The sequence below is a fragment of the Schistocerca serialis genome, chromosome 2, assembly GCF_023864345.2.
Source record: "Schistocerca serialis cubense isolate TAMUIC-IGC-003099 chromosome 2, iqSchSeri2.2, whole genome shotgun sequence".
Taxonomy (NCBI): domain Eukaryota; kingdom Metazoa; phylum Arthropoda; class Insecta; order Orthoptera; family Acrididae; genus Schistocerca; species Schistocerca serialis.
Window position 1 is genome coordinate 955,108,538 of NC_064639.1, and position 21,674 is coordinate 955,130,211.

The window sequence follows — 21,674 nt, forward strand, 5'->3', positions numbered from 1 at the left end:
TTTTCTTCGTCGAGCAAGAAGCAAACACGTGTCTCATACACTTCGTTCATAAATCATCAGGCGTCACACGCGAATAGGACATTTGCCGGTTAGTAAATTGTGTCCTCTGTAGGAAAGGCTGCTTTGTCTTAGATGAAAATACGATTGCTGAGTACTTGAATGCGATCATCAGCAGCTGACAAAATGTTCTCGATGCGAGCAATGGTTACTAGCAAACGGGTTCTGTCGAATTGAGGGACTGCTGTTCCGTCCTGCTGAAGGAGTTCACGTCGTTCAACTGCAAGAGCACCACCTCGTACGTCGCTATGGTGCCGGCTACCTGAAAAACAAAATATCATGGGAAATAAAGAGTCAACATTTCGAGTAAGTGATGAAAACTGCACCAAAATTTATGTTTATGCCTTTTCAGCGCATACTGCTACACATTAAAACACAAAGTAGTAATCACGAAGGGTAGTCATAAACTTTTAATTACCAACTATAATTAAATCAAATTACATAATTAACATTCAATCTGTTTGCAGTCTACAGCTCTGGTAAACAATGAAATCCCGTACCGTAGCACAGCCCTACAGCAGCCAAGACAAAATGGCTCATCCTATACATACTGTTTAAATATTGCAGCTGTGTCCAGATGGCTTAATTAGCCGCCTGGATTTGTCCGACATAGCTAAAATATTGCCGCTGTTGCCAAAAACCAATTACCACACGATGCCCCAATTAATTTGCAATCAGCGGTGTGTAGCTTCAATATGTAGATAAAGACAGCAGCGCGAAACCACCAAACACTGGTATAATGTGCATTTATCTATCGACAACCAGTTCTCATTGAGGAACGATCTTCAAAGTCATCAACATATTAACAAAACTGTATAATAAATAGTAAAAGTCAAAATAACTAAGATGAATTATTGTTTATCCTTTTTGTTGCGGCGTAAAGTCAAGTGCCGGCTCTCCAGTCAGGAACGAGAGAGAAGAGATGGCTGTGAGAAGAAGTCAGCCAATCGCACACTGACCGGACCCCCCTCCAGGAGGACAACGCGACAGCAGCGGCCGCTGTGTGAAGGACATAACCGCCGCGCTCTGCTGGTCGCGGCCTAGTTGATAGTAGCTTCAAGATCAGCGACTTGGATAGAAGCGTCAACACTCATTACTTCACTTGTACACTCTATGTACACTACTGGCCATTAAAATTGCTACACCACGAAGATGACGTGCTACAGACTCGAAATTTAACCGACAGCAAGAAGATGCTGTGATATGCAAATGATTAGCTTTTCAGAGCATTCACACAAGGTTGGCGCCGGTGGCGACACCTACAACGTTCTGACATGAGGAAGGTTTCCAACCGATTTCTCATACACAAACAGGAGTTGACCGGTGAAACGTTGTTGTGATGCCTCGTGTAAGGAGGAGAAATGCGTACCATCACGTTTCCTACTGTGATAAAGGTCGGATTGTAGCGTATCGCGATTGCGGTTTATCGTATCCAGCAGTCGAGATGACAGGCATCTTATCCATATGACTGTAACGGATCGTGCAGCCACGTCTCGATCCCTGAGTCAACAGATGGGGACGTTTTCAAGACAACAACCATCTGCACGAATAGTTCGACGACGTTTGCAGCAGCATGGACTGTCAGCTCGGAGACCATGGCTGCGCCTACCCTTCACGTTGCATCACAGACAGGAGCGCCTGCGATGGTGTACTCAACGACGAATCTGGATGCACGAATGGCTAAACGTCATTTTTTCGGATGAATCCAGGTTCAGTTTACAGCATCAAGATGGTCGCATCCGTGTTTGGCGACATCGCGTTGAACGCACATTCGAAGCGTGTATTCGTCATCGCCATACTGGCGTATCACCCGGCGTGACGGTATGGGGTGCCATTGGTTACACGTCTCAGTCACCCCTTGGTTGCATTGACGGCAGTTTGAACAGTGGACGTTACATTTCAGATGTGTTACGACCCGTGGCTCTGCCCTTCATTCGATCCCTGCGAAACCCTACATTTCAGCAGGATATTGCACGGTCGCATGTTGCAGGTCCTGCACGGTCCTTTCTGGATATAGAAAATGTTCGACTGCTACCCTGGCCAACGCATTCTCCAGATCTCTCACCAACTGAAAACGTCTGGTCAATGGTGGTCGAGCAACTGGCTCGTCACAATACGCCAGTCACAACTCTTGATGAACTGTGGTATCGTGTTGAAGCTGCATGAGTAGCTGTACCTGTACACACTATTCAAGTCCTGTTTGACTCAATGCTCAGGCGTATCAAGGCCGTTATTACGGCCAGAGGTGGTTGTTCTGGATACTGATTTCTCAGGAACTATGCACCCAAATTGCGTGAAAATGTAATCATATGTCAGTTCTAGTATAATATATTTGTCCAATGAATATCCGTTTATCACCTGCATTTCTTCTTGCTGTAGCAATTTTAATGGCCAGTAGTGTAGCTCAAACTAGGAATTGTTTACACAGAAGAAGCTTGATTATTTTGTATGTAGCCCTTCGCTAGCGACACATCTGTGTAATTGCGAAGGTAAGTATTGTATATTTCCATTTTTTAATAAAACTCATTAATAGGATTTTTCTGTACTTTTTGTCTAACAAACCGAGCACGTTGGATTCGTAGACTCCACATATTTGACAACTAGCATAGAGACATAATACTTTTCATTCCTGAGTTTTTCATTTTGTAAATGAAAAGTTGGTGGTCAATGTATTGTTCAGGGACAAAATAAGGTTAAACACTAAATCCAAACAAAACAGTATTATCCACGAAAATGGTAGTACACATTCTGAGTGAATAATATTTGTATTAAAGATAGCTGAAATGTGTGTAACACTCAGAAAACTGAATATTAAACACATAAAAAATTATGAAAATAATGTCACTGGAAATGTAAAAGTGTAGGTCGTTGCCGATTGTAGTCCTTTTGATACATCGAAAAAAGGTGTGTGTGTGTGGGGGGGGGGGGGGGGGGAGGGGGGGGGGGGGGGATGAACAAATAAATGAAAACACCACATGACCATTTTTAATCCAGCGTAGGAAACCCATTGACACTCAAACCAGTTTCCAGTTGCCCCAGATTTGTTAAATCTAGGTCCTGTATGGTTTTCAAGGAAATCTTATACCATTATTCCTGCGAAATAGTGGCAGTTTTAGGTTACGATGATGGAGGTGGGTAGCGGTCACGTACCAGTCTCTTTAAAGTGGACCATAAACGCTCAATAATATTGAGATCTGATGGCAGTGGTGTGTAGAGGAGATGGAACAACTCATCCTCACGCTCACAAAATCGGTCCTAAGCGATGCAAGCTGTGTGAACAGGAATCTTGACGTCTTGGAACACGGCACCACCCCTGGGGATGGACTTGACCTGTCAAAACGGTCACATAATCGTTGAAAGTAATGTGATCTAGCAGAGTGGCCATGTGTCCTTGGAAATACACTCCTGGAAATTGAAATAATAACACCGTGAATTCATTGTCCCAGGAAGGGGAAACTTTATTGACACATTCCTGGGGTCAGATACATCACATGATCACACTGACAGAACCACAGGCACATAGACACAGGCAACAGAGCATGCACAATGTCGGCACTAGTACAGTGTATATCCACCTTTCGCAGCAATGCAGGCTGCTATTCTCCCATGGAGACGATCGTAGAGATGCTGGATGTAGTCCTGTGGAACGGCTTGCCATGCCATTTCCACCTGGCGCCTCAGTTGGACCAGCGTTCGTGCTGGACGTGCAGACCGCGTGAGACGACGCTTCATCCAGTCCCAAACATGCTCAATGGAGGACAGATCCGGAGATCTTGCTGGCCAGGGTAGTTGACTTACACCTTCTAGAGCACTTTGGGTGGCACGGGATACATGCGGACGTGCATTGTCCTGTTGGAACAGCAAGTTCCCTTGCCGGTCTAGGAATGGTAGAACGATGGGTTCGATGACGGTTTGGATGTACCGTGCACTATTCAGTGTCCCCTCGACGATCACCAGTGGTGTACGGCCAGTGTAGGAGATCGCTCCCCACACCATGATGCCGGGTGTTGGCCCTGTGTGCCTCGGTCGTATGCAGTCCTGATTGTGGCGCTCACCTGCACGGTGCCAAACACGCATACGACCATCATTGGCACCAAGGCAGAAGCGACTCTCATCGCTGAAGACGACACGTCTCCATTCGTCCCTCCATTCAAGCCTGTCGCGACACCACTGGAGGCGGGCTGCACGATGTTGGGGCGTGAGCGGAAGACGGCCTCACGGTGTGCGGGATCGTAGCCCAGCTTCATGGAGACGGTTGCGAATGGTCCTCGCCGATACCCCAGGAGCAACAGTGTCCCTAATTTGCTGGGAAGTGGCGGTGCGGTCCCCTACGGCACTGCGTAGGATCCTACGGTCTTGGCGTGCATCCGTGCGTCGCTGCGGTCCGGTCCCAGGTCGACGGGCACGTGCACCTTCCGCCGACCACTGGCGACAACATCGATGTACTGTGGAGACCTCACGCCCCACGTGTTGAGCAATTCGGCGGTACGTCCACCCGGCCTCCCGCATGCCCACTATATGCCCTCGCTCAAAGTCCGTCAACTGCACATACGGTTCACGTCCACGCTGTCGCGGCATGCTACCAGTGTTAAAGACTGCGATGGAGCTCCGTATGCCACGGCAAACTGGCTGACACTGACGGCGGCGGTGCACAAATGCTGCGCAGCTAGCGCCATTCGACGGCCAACATCGCGGTTCCTGGTGTGTCCGCTGTGCCGTGCGTGTGATCATTGCTTGTACAGCCCTCTCGCAGTGTCCGGAGCAAGTATGGTGGGTCTGACACACCGGTGTCAATGTGTTCTTTTTTCCATTTCCAGGAGTGTACGTACCACGATGTGGCTGCCCAAAATTATATCAATCCCCTCCACAAGTTTCACTCTTGGCGCATAAATTCAGCCAGAAGACGGAAAAAGTGTGAAAGAAGATTCATACGACCAAACAAGTTTCTTCCATTGCTCTATAGTCCAGGTTTCGTGGCTTCGGCACCACGTTTTACTGTTATAGGAATTTGCATCACTGACAGCTCCAATAGTTTGCTCTCATTTGAATTCACTTAGCTCTAGCATAAGGCACTCACAACTACACGTAACACTGTGGTGATCGCGATTGACTCTTGCCACATACTGAGGACATTCCACAGGCGCCAGTAGTGGTCCAATACAATAGCGCAACCTGGAAGCTTGGCTACCATCTGCTTATATGTTCAGTCACGCATTTCTCTCCCTGTTTCCATGCTTTTGTCCAACCCCTGTATATTTCTGTTTTGTTGTGATAAAAAACAATCACTTTTTCCATAGTGTAGGGTATATTAGCACATTACAGCGTGTTATAAAGGCATTATAGTCGAAAATTACTGAAAAGAAACAGAAATTTCCTTAATTTCTCGAAGATATGCTGACAAATGCTGCCACCTACAGGGAACTTTTTTTTTTTAAATGAACTGAAAGCACATAATGTAAAGTGTATGCTGCAATCAGGCACTGTTAGTTTAGTTTATTCTCTGAACTAGGAAAAAACAAAATTTGGATGTAGCAGATGCTACACAAGGACTGCAGAGTTTAAAGAGTAGGGTGGATGGGCGTTAGAGGCGAGGTGGTGAAATGAAACAGATGAATAAAGTAACCTGCGACTGTATTCTCGGTACTCGGATACAGATGTGCTCATCCGGGTTGGAAGTAGAGAAAGCCCGCCTATGTAGGTGGTTGTGAAATAAAGGAATAGGAAGAGGGAGAGATCCTAGTCTTCTAGAGATACAGTAATCGAGGGAGTACCAGAGGGATCGATCACTGGTCCCTTTCTCTTGTGGTTTATGTAATTAGCAAGACACAATCCTTCAATTCATATCTAGTAACCTATGCTGATGACACCTTCCTCATAAGCGTGTGATGGAAGTAACCACAATTTTTTCTACTCTGGGGAATAAACATCAACATCAGTAAATCCCAGCTACTAACATTTAAAACAAATGGTTCTTATGAGGCTGGAATAAACAATATTTGTGGTATTACATCAGCAGAAGCAGATAATATTAAATTCCTTGGTGTCCACCTGGACAAAAATCTCCGTTGGGTAAACAGCATCACTTCTGTATGTGAGAAAATCAGCAGTAGCACGTATCTGATAAGTCAGCTGGCAAAAATAGTCACAAGTCAAACACTAAAAATTGTTTACTATGGAACGGTTTATCCATTTCTTAATTATAGTGTTGAACTGTGGGGTTGTCCAGCAGAGTTGCACCTGCAAAGAATATTAGTATTACCGTAAAGAGCCATTAGATTAATGCAAGGATGAAGTCCATAGAATCCTGTCGTGAAATCTTTGTCCAACATAAATATTTAACAGTATATTCCTTTTACTTGTATAAACTTACTGTATTTTTTATAAATAGTAAAAGCCAAGTCAATAAATGCCGTAATACACATAATTATACCAGAAGTAAGGATAACTACTTCAGGCAGAGGACAAAATTTAAAAAAAAAAATTGGAAATTTGTGGTAAGGTCTTATGGGACCAAACTGCTGAGGTCATCAATCCCTAAGCCTACACACTACTTAATCTAACTTAAAATAGCTTACACTATGGACAACACACACATCCACTTGGCAGAAAATCCTAAGAAATTTTGGTCTTATGTCAAAGCGGTAGGTGGATCAAAACAAAATGTCCAGACACTCTGTGACCAAAATGGTATTGAAACAGAGGATGACGGACTAAAGGCCGAAATATTAAATGTCTTTTTCCAAAGCTGTTTCACAGAGGAAGACTGCATTGTAGTTGCTTCTCTAGATTGTCGCACAGATGAAAAAATTGTAGATATCGAAATAGACGACAGAGGGATAGAGAAACCATTAAAATCGCTCAAAAGAGGAAAGGCCGCTGGACCTGATGGGATACCAGTTCGATTTTACACAGAGTACGCGAAGGAACTTTCCCCCCTTCTTGCAGCGGTGTACCCTAGGTCTCTAGAAGAGCATAGCGTTCCAAAGGATTGGAAAAGGGCACAGGTCATCCCCGTTTTTAAGAAGGGTCGTCGAACAGATGTGCAGAACTATAGACCGATATCTCTAACGTCTATCAGTTGTAGAATTTTGGAACACGTATTATGTTCGAGTATAATGACTTTTCTGGAGACTAGAAATCTACTCTGTAGGAATCAGCATGGGTTTCGAAAAAGACGGTCGTGTGAAACCCAGCTCGCGCTATTCGTCCACGAGACTCAGAGGGCCATAGACACGGGTTCACAGGTAGATGCCGTGTTTCTTGACTTCAGTTGTTTAATAACCAAAGTAAGAGCATATGGACTATCAGACCAATTGTGTAATTGGATTGAAGAGTTCCTAGATAACAGAACGCAGCATGTCATTCTCAACGGAGAGAAGTCTTCCGAAGTAAGAGTGATTTCAGGTGTGCCGCAGGGGAGTGTAGTAGGACCGTTGCTATTCACAATATACATAAATGACCTTGTGAATGACATCGGAAGTTCACTGAGGCTTTTTGGGGATGATGCTGTGGTATATCGAGAGGTTGTAACAATGGAAAATTGTACTGAAATTCAGGCGGATCTGCAGCGAATTGACGCATGGTGCAGGGAATGGCAATTGAATCTCAATGTAGACAAGTGTAACGTGCTGCGAATACATAGAAAGAAAGATCCCTTATCATTTAGCTACAATATAGCAGGTCAGCAACTGGAAGCAGTTAATTCCATAAATTATCTGGGAGTACACATTAGGAGTGATTTAAAATGGAATGATCATATAAAGTTGATCGTCGGTAAAGCAGATGCCAGACTGAGATTCATTGGAAGAAACCTAAGGAAATGCAATCCGAAAACAAAGGAAGTAGGTTACAGTATGCTTTTTTGCCCACTGCTTGAATACTGCTCAGCAATGTGGGATCCGTACCAGATAGGGTTGATAGAAGAGAGAGAGAAGATCCAACCGAGAGCAGCGCGCTTCGTTACAGGATCATTTAGTAACCGTGAAAGCGTTACGGAGATGATAGATAAACTCCAGCGGAAGACTCTGCAGGAGAGACGCTCAGTAGCTCGGTACGGGCTTTTGTTGAAGTTTTGAGAACATACCGTCACCGAGGAATCAAGCAGTATATTGCTCCCTCCTACGTATATCTCGCGAAGAGACCATGTGGATAAAATCAGAGAGATTAGAGCCCACACAGAGGCATACCGACAATCCTTCTTTCCACGAACAATACGAGACTGGAATAGAAGGGAGAACCGATAGAGGTACTCAAGGTACCCTCCGCCACACACCGACAGGTGGCTTGCGGAGTATGGATGTAGATGTAGATGTAGATCCCCGATGGAGGGCTCGAACCTCCGACGGGGGGGTGCCGCGCGGACAAAATTAAAAATAGCTGATAATAGTCCTTATATTAATGGGCAGATATTGTTCAACAAGCCGCCACATGCTTTGAAAACTTGTGAAATAAAGCTGTCCCACAGGAAGTTAAAAGGCTTCTTAGTAAATAAATATTTATATTCACTCAGTGAATTCTAACCTACTTGACCTCTGTTGTAACATGTAATATAATTAGAATATTAATATGAATATTTGTACACTACTGTACGTGTTATCTATGTTAATCTGCTCAACCTATGTAGGACGTTTGCTAAAGTTATAAGCTTCATGGCCTACACGCAAAAATTTTAAATAAACAAATAAATAAAAATCAAGAGTTGTGTGTTTAGAAGTACTATCTCCTAGTGTTTAGCAGCATGAGTCGCAATGCGCAAATAATTGGTACTTGTCGGTGTATAGAAGGGAATCTTGATTAAAGTATCCATCTGATGATAGCAATGGGACGAGACACTAGCAAAGTAATCGTCTCTGATACCAAAAGGTAGTACTCAGAAAATAGGGGTTGCTAGAGTGGTATAGTGCAGTCACTGATGGATAAAAGGCCACTGTGAGATGCCTCTCCGAGTAAAATAAAGTGAGTAAAATAAAGTGTACCAAAACCTCTCAAACAAACAGAAGCTAAACGATGTCAAAGTTAGCGTAAGGAGGGCTATGCGTGAAGCGTTCAGTGAATTCGACAGTAAAATTCTATGTACCGACTTAACAGAAAATCCTAGGAAGTTCTGGACTTACGTTAAATCAGTAAGTGGCTCGAAACAGCATATCCAGACATTCTGGAAATACTAAACACCTTTTTCCAAAGCTGCTTCACAGAGGAAGACCGTACTGCAGTTCCTTCTCTAAATCCTCGCACGAACGAAAAACTGGCTGACATCGAAATAAGTGTCCAAGGACTAGAAAAGCAACTGAAATCACTCAACAGAGGAAAGTCCACTGGACCTGACGGGATACCAATTCGATTCTACACAGAGTACGCGAAAGAACTTTCCCGCTTTCTAACAGCCATGTACCGCAAGTCTCCAGAGGAACGGAAGGTTCCAAATGATTGGAAAAGAGCACAGGTAGTTCCAGTTTTCAAGAAGGGTCGTCGAGCAGATGCGCAAAACTATAGGCCTATATCTCTGACATAGATCTGTTGTAGAATTTTAGAACATGTTTTTTGCTCGCGTATCATGTCATTTCCGGAAACCCAAAATATACTTTGTAGGAATCAACATGGATTCCGGTAACAGCGATTGTGAGACCCAGTCGCTTTATTTGTTCATGAGACCCAGAAAAAATTAGATACAGGCTCCCAGGTAGATGGCATTTTCCTTGACTTCCGGAAGGCGTTCCGCACTGTTGCCTGATAAACAACGTAAGAGCCTACGGAATATCAGACCAGCTGTGTGGCTTGATTGAAGAGTTTTTAGCAAACAGAACACAGCATGTTGTTATCAATGGAGAGACGTCTACAGACGTTAAAATAACCTCTGGCGTGCCACAGGGGATTGTTTCGGGACCATTGCTTTTCACAATATATATAAATGACCTAGTGGATAGTGTCGAAAGTTCCATGCGGCTTTTCGCGGATGATGCTGTAGTATACAGAGAAGTTGCAGCATTAGAAAATTGCAGCGAAATGCAGGAAGATCTGCAGCGGATAGGCACTTGGTGCAGGGAGTGGCAACTGACCCTTAACATAGACCAGGGCTTCCCAACCTTTTCAGCTGGCGGACCCCTTCTTCAGTCGAAAATCCATGGCGGACCCCTAGTCAGTCAAGAGCACAGTAACTTTAAATTTCAGAGCGAAACCCATGGGAACTGAAAGCTTCTTAATGCAAGTGCCATGTTCCCAATGCCCCCCCCCCCCCCCCGAAGTATCAACAATAGTCTTTGGTTTAGAGATGAATGAAAACAACTTGAAATTAACGATACAATTTGAATTCCCACTGTATCCAGACACTTGCTAGTGGATTTACTCACTTTGTTCAAAACACTATAGCCTGATTAAAATTACTTGGTAATTGAAATTTCACACGATGGAGCTGTCTTCCTCCAAGAGCAATCAACGTCACGCCGAAACTGTTCGCTGTTGACAAGCTGCCACTTATGATTTGTTCGCTTCTACTATTTGGCTACTGCTGTCTAAGGAGCATGCATATTTCGTAACAGTCGTGTGTGTGTGTGTGTGTGTGTGTGTGTGTGTGTGTGTGTGTATGTGTGTGTGTGGGTTTTCGTGAAATCCGAAGAAAAATGTTCAAATGTATGTAAAGTCTTCCTTTGGTCGTCCTCCCTCCTCATTCATTTCAGCTGGAAACTTCCCTTGTTGTGAAGGCGATGGGGAAACTGCAGCCTTCTTCAATGATCCTGACTTCAGCCACCGACCCATGTTAGAAGTAGTAAACTGGTCAAAAATCGACTTATGAAATTGGTAGTGCACTGACAAAGCAAGTTTAACATTTAATGATGCCTGGGGCCGCATACGTGCCAGCGAGCGCTGTGATTGGTCGACAGAGCTCGCTCCGCGCATGCGTAAAAGGTTTCGGCACATCTAGCGCCGTGAACCGGGGCACAAACGACCCCCGTATTGTTGCGAAATAGTTGATCAGAGAAGCCGCATTCTCCGGCACTAAACTGTGTATGCGTTCTCACTTAGGAGCCGCAAAGGCTGCTTGGGGATACGACCTGAAGCAAAAGTACACATTTTTTCACACGAAAAAAAATAGTGATGAATTTGATTTTCACATTTTTATTCAATAATTTTACTCATTATTTTAGACGATTTGGTGAAAGGTGGCCTCGGACCCCCTAGAAAGAGCCGGCGGACCCCTCCACGGACCACAGGTTGGGAAGCCCTGATCATAGACAAACGTAATGTATTGCGAATACATAGAAAGAAGGATCCTTTATTGTATGATTATATGATAGCGGAACAAACACTGGTAGCAGTTACTTCTGTAAAATATCTGGGAGTATGCGTACGGAACGATTTGGAGTGGAATGATTACAAAAAGTTAATAGTTGGTAAGGAGGGTGCCACGTTGATATTCATTGGGAGAGTCCTTAGAAAATGTAGTCCATGGCTTACAAGACACTCTTTCGACCCATACTTGAGTAATGCTCATCAGTGTGGGATCCGTACCAGGTCGGGTTGACAGAGGAGATAGAGAAGATTCAAAGAAGAGCGGCGTGTTTCGTCACAGGGTTATTTGGTAAGCGTGATAGCGTTACGGAGATGTTTAACAAACTCAAGTGGCAGACTCTGCAAGAGAGGTGCTCTGCATCGCGGTGCAGCTTGCTGTCCAGGTTTCGAGAAGGTGCGTTTCTGGATGAGGTATCGAATATATTGCTTCCCCCTACTTATACCTCCCTAGGAGATCACGAATGTAAAATTAGAGAGATTCGAGCGCGCACGGAGGCTTTCCGGCAGATGTTCTTCCCGCGAACCATACATGACTGGTTCAAAAATGATTCAAATGGCTCTGAGCACTTTAGGACTTAACATCTGTGGTCATCAGTCCCCTAGAACTTAGAACTACTTAAACCTAACTAACCTAAGGACATCACACACATCCATGCCCGAGGCAGGATTCGAACCTGCGACCGTAGCGGCCACGCAGTTCCAGACTGAAGCGTCTAGAACCGCACGGCCACACCGTCCGGCTACGTGACTGGAACAGGAAAGGGAGGTAATGACAGTGGCACATAAAGTGCCATCCGCCACACACCGTTGGGTGGCTTGCGGAGTATACATATAGATGCAGATATATTTGGAAGTGTTTGCACCATTATTCACTTCCTAACAAACTTCTCTTCGTTCCAACATCACCTGTGCTAAATATCCTATGACACTTTCTCCATCCCACTCCGTCAAAGGGAAGTTAGCGGATCTCACACTGCAGTGTAGTCGATATCCTGACTGTGCCACGCAGGTGAGAAGCGACAGTCCAAAGTATTACCAAACTGGTTGACCGTCCTGTACGGCAAATTCTCGGATATATCATGATTATTATCAATTTTAGATGTTGCTACTGTTGGTATTTATGATTTGGCGCCAACCTAATGTAACGACATCCATGAATGTCTGGTTTGTACAATACTTCATTTTAATTGTTTTGGCATGTACTGTTTATCATTTTTTTTGTCGATATGTAGGTGATTTGAAGACGGTCATTTGATCTTAACTATTTTATCGTAAGTAAATACACATTACAGCAGCTTTTGGGGAATTTTTTTAAGCTCCACTTCTTCAATGGGCTGCTCCATCTAGCAGCACGCTACGTTGCTGTGGTGCAAAGATTTCAATGTGTACCAGGATTATGGACACACATCTGTAAACAATACTTCATTTTAATTGTTTTGGCATGTACTGTTTATCATTTTTTTTGTCGATATGTAGGTGATTTGAAGACGGTCATTTGATCTTAACTATTTTATCGTAAGTAAATACACATTACAGCAGCTTTTGGGGAATTTTTTTAAGCTCCACTTCTTCAATGGGCTGCTCCATCTAGCAGCACGCTACGTTGCTGTGGTGCAAAGATTTCAATGTGTACCAAGATTATGGACACACATCTGTAAACAAACAGAAACCAACTACGCAACTAGACTTTTTTGAGGTGATAATTAAACCTTTATGACTACTCTCAAAAGCAAACGTTCGTGGAAAATAATGTGTATTTGAAAAAGGAAGATATAGCTTCCGGGAAGTTACAATATAAGTTTACTCTACGACTAGTTTTAATGATGTTATCGCCATCTGGTCAGCATAATTGAGTCATACTGGCGAACTATGGCGAGCCATCATCGTTGTGCACCATGAATCATTAAACTTTGTAAGAAATTGTATATAGATATGTATAACTGAGTGGAGTCCTGCGACATATCGGCTTCTACACATACATAAATTACAGTCCCCTGCCGCAGTTTTTGTCTGTACGTTCGGGCTAATCTGAGGATCTATAGTCGGGGTTATAGCGTAAATGAGTCATACGGGCCAGCTAATGCAATCCATCACAATCATGCACCCTGAACCACTGAAATTTATAAGGAATTGCATACGGACCCATACAATTAGCACGGAACTTTGTTATAAGGCAGCAAACAGCATATCATCTACACACACTTACATTAAAATCTGCTACAGTTTCTGTCTGTAGGTTCAGGTTAATCTGAGGAACTGTGGTAGGGATTTTTGATAGTGTAGTTGAGCTATACTTGTTTATTGTGCTGAGCCATAGTCTTCATGCACTATGAATTATTAAAATTTAAAAACAGTTGCATATAAACATGTGTAATACGGTTTTCATTAGTAGAGGGATTGGTTCGCAAGGAAGGTTAGTTTATATAATTTATAAATTTTGAATAAATTGGTGAACTGTGATGAACTGAAATCTCCGTCTGGTCATCTAGTGGTGAATGACAGAACTCCTTTGGAGTCATCCATCTGTGTTACAAATCAAAGTCCCGGTCCGCATTTTTCTGTCGGTATGTGAAGGCTAATCTTAGGAACTACTGTAGGAATATTTATACGGGTTTCTCTAGTAGACAGAGTGATTCATGAGGAAGATTTGTGGGTAAATAATATAGCCATAAGGCTGTACCTCCCTTCAGACTGGTACTGCATTGGGGTTAACGAGGTATCGCGGTAGCTTGCGGCTCCCATCATCGCCAATCGCCACGACACGTCGCCCCAAAGCCAATTAATATAGGACAGACAACATTCATGTCTCCTGAGAACTTTGAGAACTTTCCTAGCATGCGCTTCTTAAATCGTTTCAGGCCGTGCTTGATTCGTGACGGCACGCACCGGTCCTGGTATCTCTAAAAAAAAAATAATAAAAATAATAATAATAATCAGAACCGCAGATTTTGAGACGTGGTGCGGTAGATATTTTGCTGCGGTTGAATCGATGAAGAAAACCATGACTGCTTGGTGCGGTAATAGACTGTACTCGTACTTCATCTAGACGTGGCGGGCAGTGGGATATCGGCGTGACCTGGTGACTCACCTGCATGAGTATGTTTTTGACAATTGTGAAAACTTCTGTGGAAGTTATGAAAACGAAACAAGGTATCCCACAAATTTGCTTCCGTTGGCAGCTACCATCGAGATAATTCCATTGTCATCAAGTGAATGTGAAATAGGGTTTTCCAGAATGAATTTGATCATTAATGACGGTAGAGCCTCTCTGTTAATAAAAGCTGGTTCGTCACTACTTTTTCTGAATGGCCCACCACTGACTCAGTTGCACCCTTCAAAGTACGTGAAATCTTGGCTGCTAAATGGACGACACCCCGCAAGGAAAGAGCGAGACGTGGGACGTACAGAGAAAACCTTTCAAAGCTTTGGACGATTGTATAAACTGTAACTTAACACATTAAGTTTTTTCCTACTTCTTCAGTAGCTTATAGTTCAAATTTGTATGTGTTTTTAATGTAGTTTCTTTTTTGTAATAAATCTTTAACTGAGAAATAATATTTAAGTTACTTCGTAAAACATGTAATGAAAGATTGTTGGTGCACACGGGAGTTTTATTTTTTACCATTAAAATTTTGTATTCACACTTTAAAGTGCCGAGAAGAGCATTAAAATATCTTTTTAAGAACCCGCAATTTCAAAAACACCCCCGGGAAGTCACAGTACCGGAACCGCTTTAATTACATTTAAAGCACTGGTTTCAGTTCTCCGAATTTTACTCATAACTCTAAGTGGTGGCGTGTAGCGAAATTACCGATACCCCACACACATCTTCTGGCCATAGATACTAGTGCTATTGTACGTAGCTGGGGCAGATCATTAGTACGTTGTATGCACACTGCAGCTTACAAATGAAGACCACAGCAGAGGAAGGGAGAAATATACTTTTTTGTAAAATATATTTAATGATACTTTGTGTAGCTTAAGTTCAGTGTTGTACTAGTGCCTTACGCATCAAAAAGGCTACTGATAGAAATACTGACTTTTTAATGTACACGTGCAGGGGGAAAAGGAGGCAAGTCGAGCGTCTACTGGGGAACAAAAAAGAAGCGTATCTCTAAATGCCACACTGAGTCCAATTAACAGTGAAAATTTTCTGATAGGTAAAATAAAGGACAATACAATATGGGATCGCACATCATCTTTTCATTTAAAACTCGACTAGTGAAACAGATTTTGTTTGAGACTGAGACCCAGTCTGAATTTCATCGTGAGTCATACAACGTACGATGGATAATTTTACCTATGGTGACGAAAAAAACTCCAGAACTCCAGAAGAAATGGTCCCAGAATTTCAAGATGGAGAACCTTTTCGCTCACAAAATGCTTGCCAAAAAGAATCACATACAGAAAAAGCTACGACTGTAATGGTTTACCGTGCCACTGTCATTTTGTTTGGCCTTGCAGTGTGAGATATTTTTCAGCTTTCCTCTCACATCTCGAGAGAAATCCGTAGACTTGTAAGAACTTAAAATATTCTGTTCTCCCAAAGCCAAACACTACATATCTTCTCTAGCGCATAAGAGGTATATTGTCTTCATCACCGCATTAATGAAGTATTACTACTTTCAAAATACTGAACAACATTTAAATATACAAAAGTTTCTTTTCATGGCACAGTAAATTTATAAAACCCAGAAATCAACTAAATGTGTTTCGAGCATACAATGTAGTATACCCTGCAAGGATTCATGTCACTTTGGTTTCAATTACATAAAAATACTCATACAACTAAAACGTGTACAATTACTTCATCAATTACGTGCTACTAACAAAGGTAGGTTTCAGGAACTCAATTTGGGCACAAGTATCGTCAGGTGTCAATTTTTAAAACTGCTCTCCTGTTGAGTTTGTCACATGGATTTATTGCACCCTCTTTTTGGCTGTGATACTCAAATGTATATTCATTTTTGAAGAACGAACCTGTTTATTGTAAAGGTCAAACGTTTTCATATACTACCAGTGCGTTAAGGATACAGGGACATACACAATTATTTATAATTCTTAATGATTCATGACACGATAACGCCTCGCCTTAGTTATCCAGTATGAGTCAGTTACGTTTGATCACACAATGATGATAATGATACACAAATCTAGTCACTTGCCCGCGAAAGGCAAAGGTCTCGAGTTCGAGTCTCGGTCGGGCACACAGTTTTAATCTGCCAAGAAGTTTCATCGGTAATATTGCTTTTTGAGATGGTATCTACGAAGTTCTAGAGCCACATTAGACGAAGAGGGTGACATCTGGAGGAAAATTACAATAATTATAAAAATGTTTTTTTCTAAAAGAAAAGTAATCGTCTTTGGCAAAGACAGAGTGAGAATTAACAGTAAAATTAACATCTGACTGAGATATACTTCTACAGAGCAACATCATAAGGGATGAATGGTCTGTGGCAGAGGTAGGAAACAGAATTCCCCGACCAAAAGGTTCAATCGGTATAGCAGATGTGGAGTAGTGATATGAAAAGCCAACTACTACAAGCTGCGCAAAATAAAAGTGGCCCAGAAATTATTTCATGCACTTAATTAGCCACTCCAACTTATATAACCCACATCCAGGGTGGATGATGTAAGATGGGTTGCCTATCTACATGTGCATGAAATATTTTCTGGGCCAATTTTAATTTTCCCACCCTGTAGTTAAGCAGCAGCTGAGGAAAAGCACACACAACGACTCGGAACAGTACCATATTTGAGATTGCTTGATTGACCCTAGGCTGAACCTAGGGCGTGGGCCATACGGGGGCAGTTTGTGATGACTAACCTGCAAAAATATTATTATCTTCGAGCAATTTTCGGTTTAAAGGATATAACACAGAATTTAAGATTTACTACTGAATTCTATACAATTTTATTATAGATCAGAGGTTACCTAGTTGCTATTACCGTTGGTCGCAAACCTCTTACTGTGACTACGTAAGGGCCGCCGCACGTTCCAAAAATATTGTGCCATCACACAAGTTATTATTCCAAACTGGGATTCCCCTGCCGCAGTACCAGCTAGACAGGGCTCAAAAGAACGACGTTCTACAAGGGCCCTCTGTCTCCACTCAGGAGGGACTGAAAGATCTGTAGAAGGATCATTTAGTAATCGCGAAAGCGTTACGCAGATGACAGATAAACTCTAGTGGAAGACACTGCAAGAGAGACGCTCAGTAGCTCGGTACGTGCTTTTGTTAAAGTTTCGAGAACATGCCTTCACCGAAGAGTCAAGCAGTATATTGCTCCCTCCTACGTATATCTCGCGAAGAGACCATGTGGATAAAATCAGAGAAATTAGAGCCCACACAGAAGCATACCGACAATCCTTCTTTCCACGAACGATACGAGACTGGAATAGAAGGGAGAACCGATAGAGGTACTCAGGGTACCCTCCGCCGCACACCGTCAGATGGCTTGTGGAGTATGGATGTAGATGTAGATGTAGAACTAAAAATTAGAAGAACGAACGATAACAGGCAGGTCACAATGAGATCAATGGTGGGCCGTGGGCCATGCATCCCTGTTATAGATGCTTGTTTGCGTAACCATTTAGATTAGATTAGATTTACTTCCATTCCAATTGATCCGTAGTGAGGAGGTCGTCGAGGATGTGGAACATGTCGGAAAAACAACAATATATGACAAATATTTACAACTAAAACAAATAAGCTAATGTACTTTCCACAGGTCCCAAGTGGAATTATCGTCATTTTTTAATGAACACTATATGAAAGAGTCATTTTACAAATACTAATGCACTGAATTTAAAATTAAAAAGTTTTTATTTATTTATAAAGTAATAAACATGTAATACAACTACTATAATACTTATTTACATTGAACACATTACTGCACTGAAATGGTGCAGAAGTTAGATTGTACTTACACACACACACACACACACACACACACACACACACACACATATTTACAATGAACACATTACTGCACTAAAATTGTGCAGAAGTTATATTGTATGTATACACAAATCAGTTGGTTTTACTGAGGAGTTCATCAATGGATGCAGCACCACCTGTAATTAATTATTTTTAGTTTTCCATCTTAAGCTTACGGCATTTAAAGAGTATTTTTCATGAGATGGCTGGCTCTGAGCACTATGAGACTTAACGTCCGAGGTCATCAGTCCCCTAGAACTTAGAAATACTTAAACCTAACTAACCTAAGGACATCACACATATCCATGCCCGAGGCAGGATTCGAACCTGCGACCGTAGCGGTCGCGCGGTTCCAGACTGTAGCGTCTAGGAACGCTCGGCCACTTCGGCCGGCTTTTCATGAGATGCGTTTTGCTTTTATTTATAAAGCAACTTCTGTAGTCATTTTGGAAATATAGATACATAATATGATTATAAATTTTTATATTTATTGATTAAAAACTGTATTTCCCTATAAAACTGGCTTGCAATTTATTCACAGTGTTTTAGCTTCTTGTTTACACATTCTGCAAATCACCGCTTTTCCTTTAACACCAATGCAGCGTAAAGAAAAATGGGCCCAAGAAAGGCGAAAAGCCGAAGAAAATGAATATGCACCAAGTTTCTTTCGGTTTCACCCCTCCGCCAACAAAAAATGAAAGGTCAGGTTACTGTACCTGCTGAGCGTGGTTACTATGGTCAAGCCGATAGTTAGTGTGTAGTAACAAGTGACGCTGACTGCAGATCTCATTGTAGTCACAACCCGCAACTACCTCTACGATTCCTGTCTTCAGTAGGATGCCTTTTAAATAAAAGAGCTGTCACGCTGCTCATATCGAAATTTGAAGAAATAATTAAGTACAGGATGCGGCGCTTAAATTCGGAAAAAATGTCAATTTGAATTCATTGAATCCTCATGACTTAAGACACAGTTTAATTGATACGTCCTCTGTGTGGGATGAACCTCGCAGCACTAAGTCCTTGGCAACAGCTTCTACCAATCCGAGCGCTAGTATTAAAAGGACATTCCCCCTTTCTTCTTTTACAGTCTGCCCCGTTTTGAGCGAGCACCGCTATAACAGGTGGCGACGAGTCTGGTGCAATATTTATGACTAAATGTGTCTGTACCACCTCATTATCTAAAACATTTGCAACATAAGTAACACAATCAATAGCTTCCTGTACATCCTTCTCTGTATCTACAACAAAATTACCTTTCGCAGCTACACTCTGCACAACACACAAATCATTGTACCTCCCTTTACATCTCCGTCCTGGATTACACCTTCCTCAGGATCCACGACCTGTATACATCGCCCATAAACTTCCAACGAGGTATATAGCACTGCATCTAAATTAATATCCCCCATGTTGTTATGCACACGCTAATTTAGCTCAATAGAGCACACATTTAATTAGTTTGGCATTACAGCTAATTCTGCCTCTGAATTCTCACAAGACATTAGAGCTGCTAATCCCTCATTTTCCTTAACTTCCACACTCTTACTACCTTACACATCATTTAAACTCTCAATACTTCTTTCTCCTGACTGCTTTCACTCAAGTACTACTCTTAACATCTTGTGTCTGACCGTATACTGATGGAGGAACTATTTGCTTCCAGTGTCTTTCCCATTTATCTTCCTTTCTTTTCTCTCTTATCTTCATAAAACTGTCGACAGCTTTAACTAGGCCAGTGGTCGGCAAACTCATTAGCCAACAGAACCCAGTAGCAACATTTCTGTACAACGATTGGAATTTCTTTTGGGAGCCAAATTTTTTAAACTACTCGTATATAGGCAGATACATCCGCCTGCTTAGCTGGATAGTAACGTGCTCGCCTCCCATGCAAGCGGGCCCGGGTTCGATTCTCGGCTGCGACGGGGATTTTCTCCGCTCAGGGACTGGGTGTTGTGTTGTCCTCATCATCATTTCATCCTCATCACCGGCGCGCAAGTTACCCAATGTGACGTCGAATGAAATAAGACTTGCTCCTGGCGGCCGAACTTCCCCGAATAGGGGCCTCCCGGCCAACGATGCCATAAGCTGATTTCCTTTTTATAGGCAGATACGTTGTTTTTAACTTAATTGGGGTACTTCGAAGCTGGCCTTTGCTGAAAATGTCCTCGATCTGGTTGAGGAACGTTCGCTGTTGTCGATCTCTTCCAATTCTCCCATCCACAATCGTTTTGTATTACTCCCTTCGTCTATCTCCTTTCATTTATTCTCTCCATATCTCCAGACAATTTCAACATACCCTTCTCAATACTCTACACTTCGACTTTTTTCACTTCAAAACGCTCACTGAAATTAATATAATGAACTTTACTTCGAATTTTAAATTAAAAGTACGTTGCATTTGATATCATACTTAATAACGATATCATTTATTGATAAAATTAAATTGTAAGATGTCTATAAAATTAAATTATGGCAATGACAGACATACACTATGTGATTAATGGCCTTGTATCTCACTGGAAAATTTGGGCAGGTTAATCAAGTTAGTATGTTGCTATTTTTAATTTTAGCCACGATTTCAGTTTCTCATCAATAAGACGACTTCTCAATTAACTCTTGATAGAGTTAGGGCTTGAAAATGATTGTTCGCATGAATATGTAGACCAAAATAACGAGAGGACAGCAATTTTAGGTAAATATTTGAAATTGTTCATATGAAATTGTAGTAGAATATCTATACCTACATCTACATCTACATTGTTACTCTGCAAATCACATTTACGTGCCTGGTACAGGGTTGATCGAACCACCTTCACAATTCTCTATTATTCCAGTTGTTTTGGTTGGCAGAAGAGCCAACACCGTGTTACTAGAGGAGGCCGAAAGGCACGCGTTTTAGCTCACGCAGGTTGGCGTGAGGTCTGGAACTGGACAAGGAAATTAGAATTTAGAAAAACGGACATAGCTAGTGGAATACTTAACTTTAATCCATTAATGGTGAACGTCGCTCTTGATGGTACATAATTACAGTATCAATAGTAACTGGTACTGGCGCCTTGCTAGGTCGTAACAAATGACGTAGCTGAAGGCTATGCTAACTATCGTCTCGGCAAATGAGAGCGTATTTTGTCAGTGAACCATCGCTAGCAAAGTCGGTTGTACAACTGGGGCGAGTGCTAGGAAGTCTCTCTAGACCTGCCATGTGGCGGCGCTCGGTCTGCATCACTGATAGTGGCGACACGCGGGTCCGACGTATACTAACGGACCGCGGCCGATTTAAGGCTACCACCTAGCAAGTGTGGTGTCTGGCGGTGGCACCACACCAGTCTCGTACAGAGCACGGAAAAAACAAACACGTATATCTTTCCGTGCGAGCTCTGATTTCCCTTG

At 42.5% G+C, this 21,674-nt stretch overlaps 1 protein-coding gene across 1 annotated transcript in view; it reads right to left on the minus strand.

The window, feature by feature from the left end:
* Positions 1–208: 208 nt before the first annotated feature.
* The window catches only part of LOC126456542 (gustatory receptor for sugar taste 64a-like), a 164,830-nt gene continuing 143,364 nt past the window's right edge, over positions 209–21,674 (minus strand). The window contains exon 9 of the mRNA XM_050092290.1: positions 209–319. Within this exon, the coding sequence (XP_049948247.1) occupies positions 209–319 (111 nt within the window). The remainder of the gene's footprint in view (positions 320–21,674) is intronic.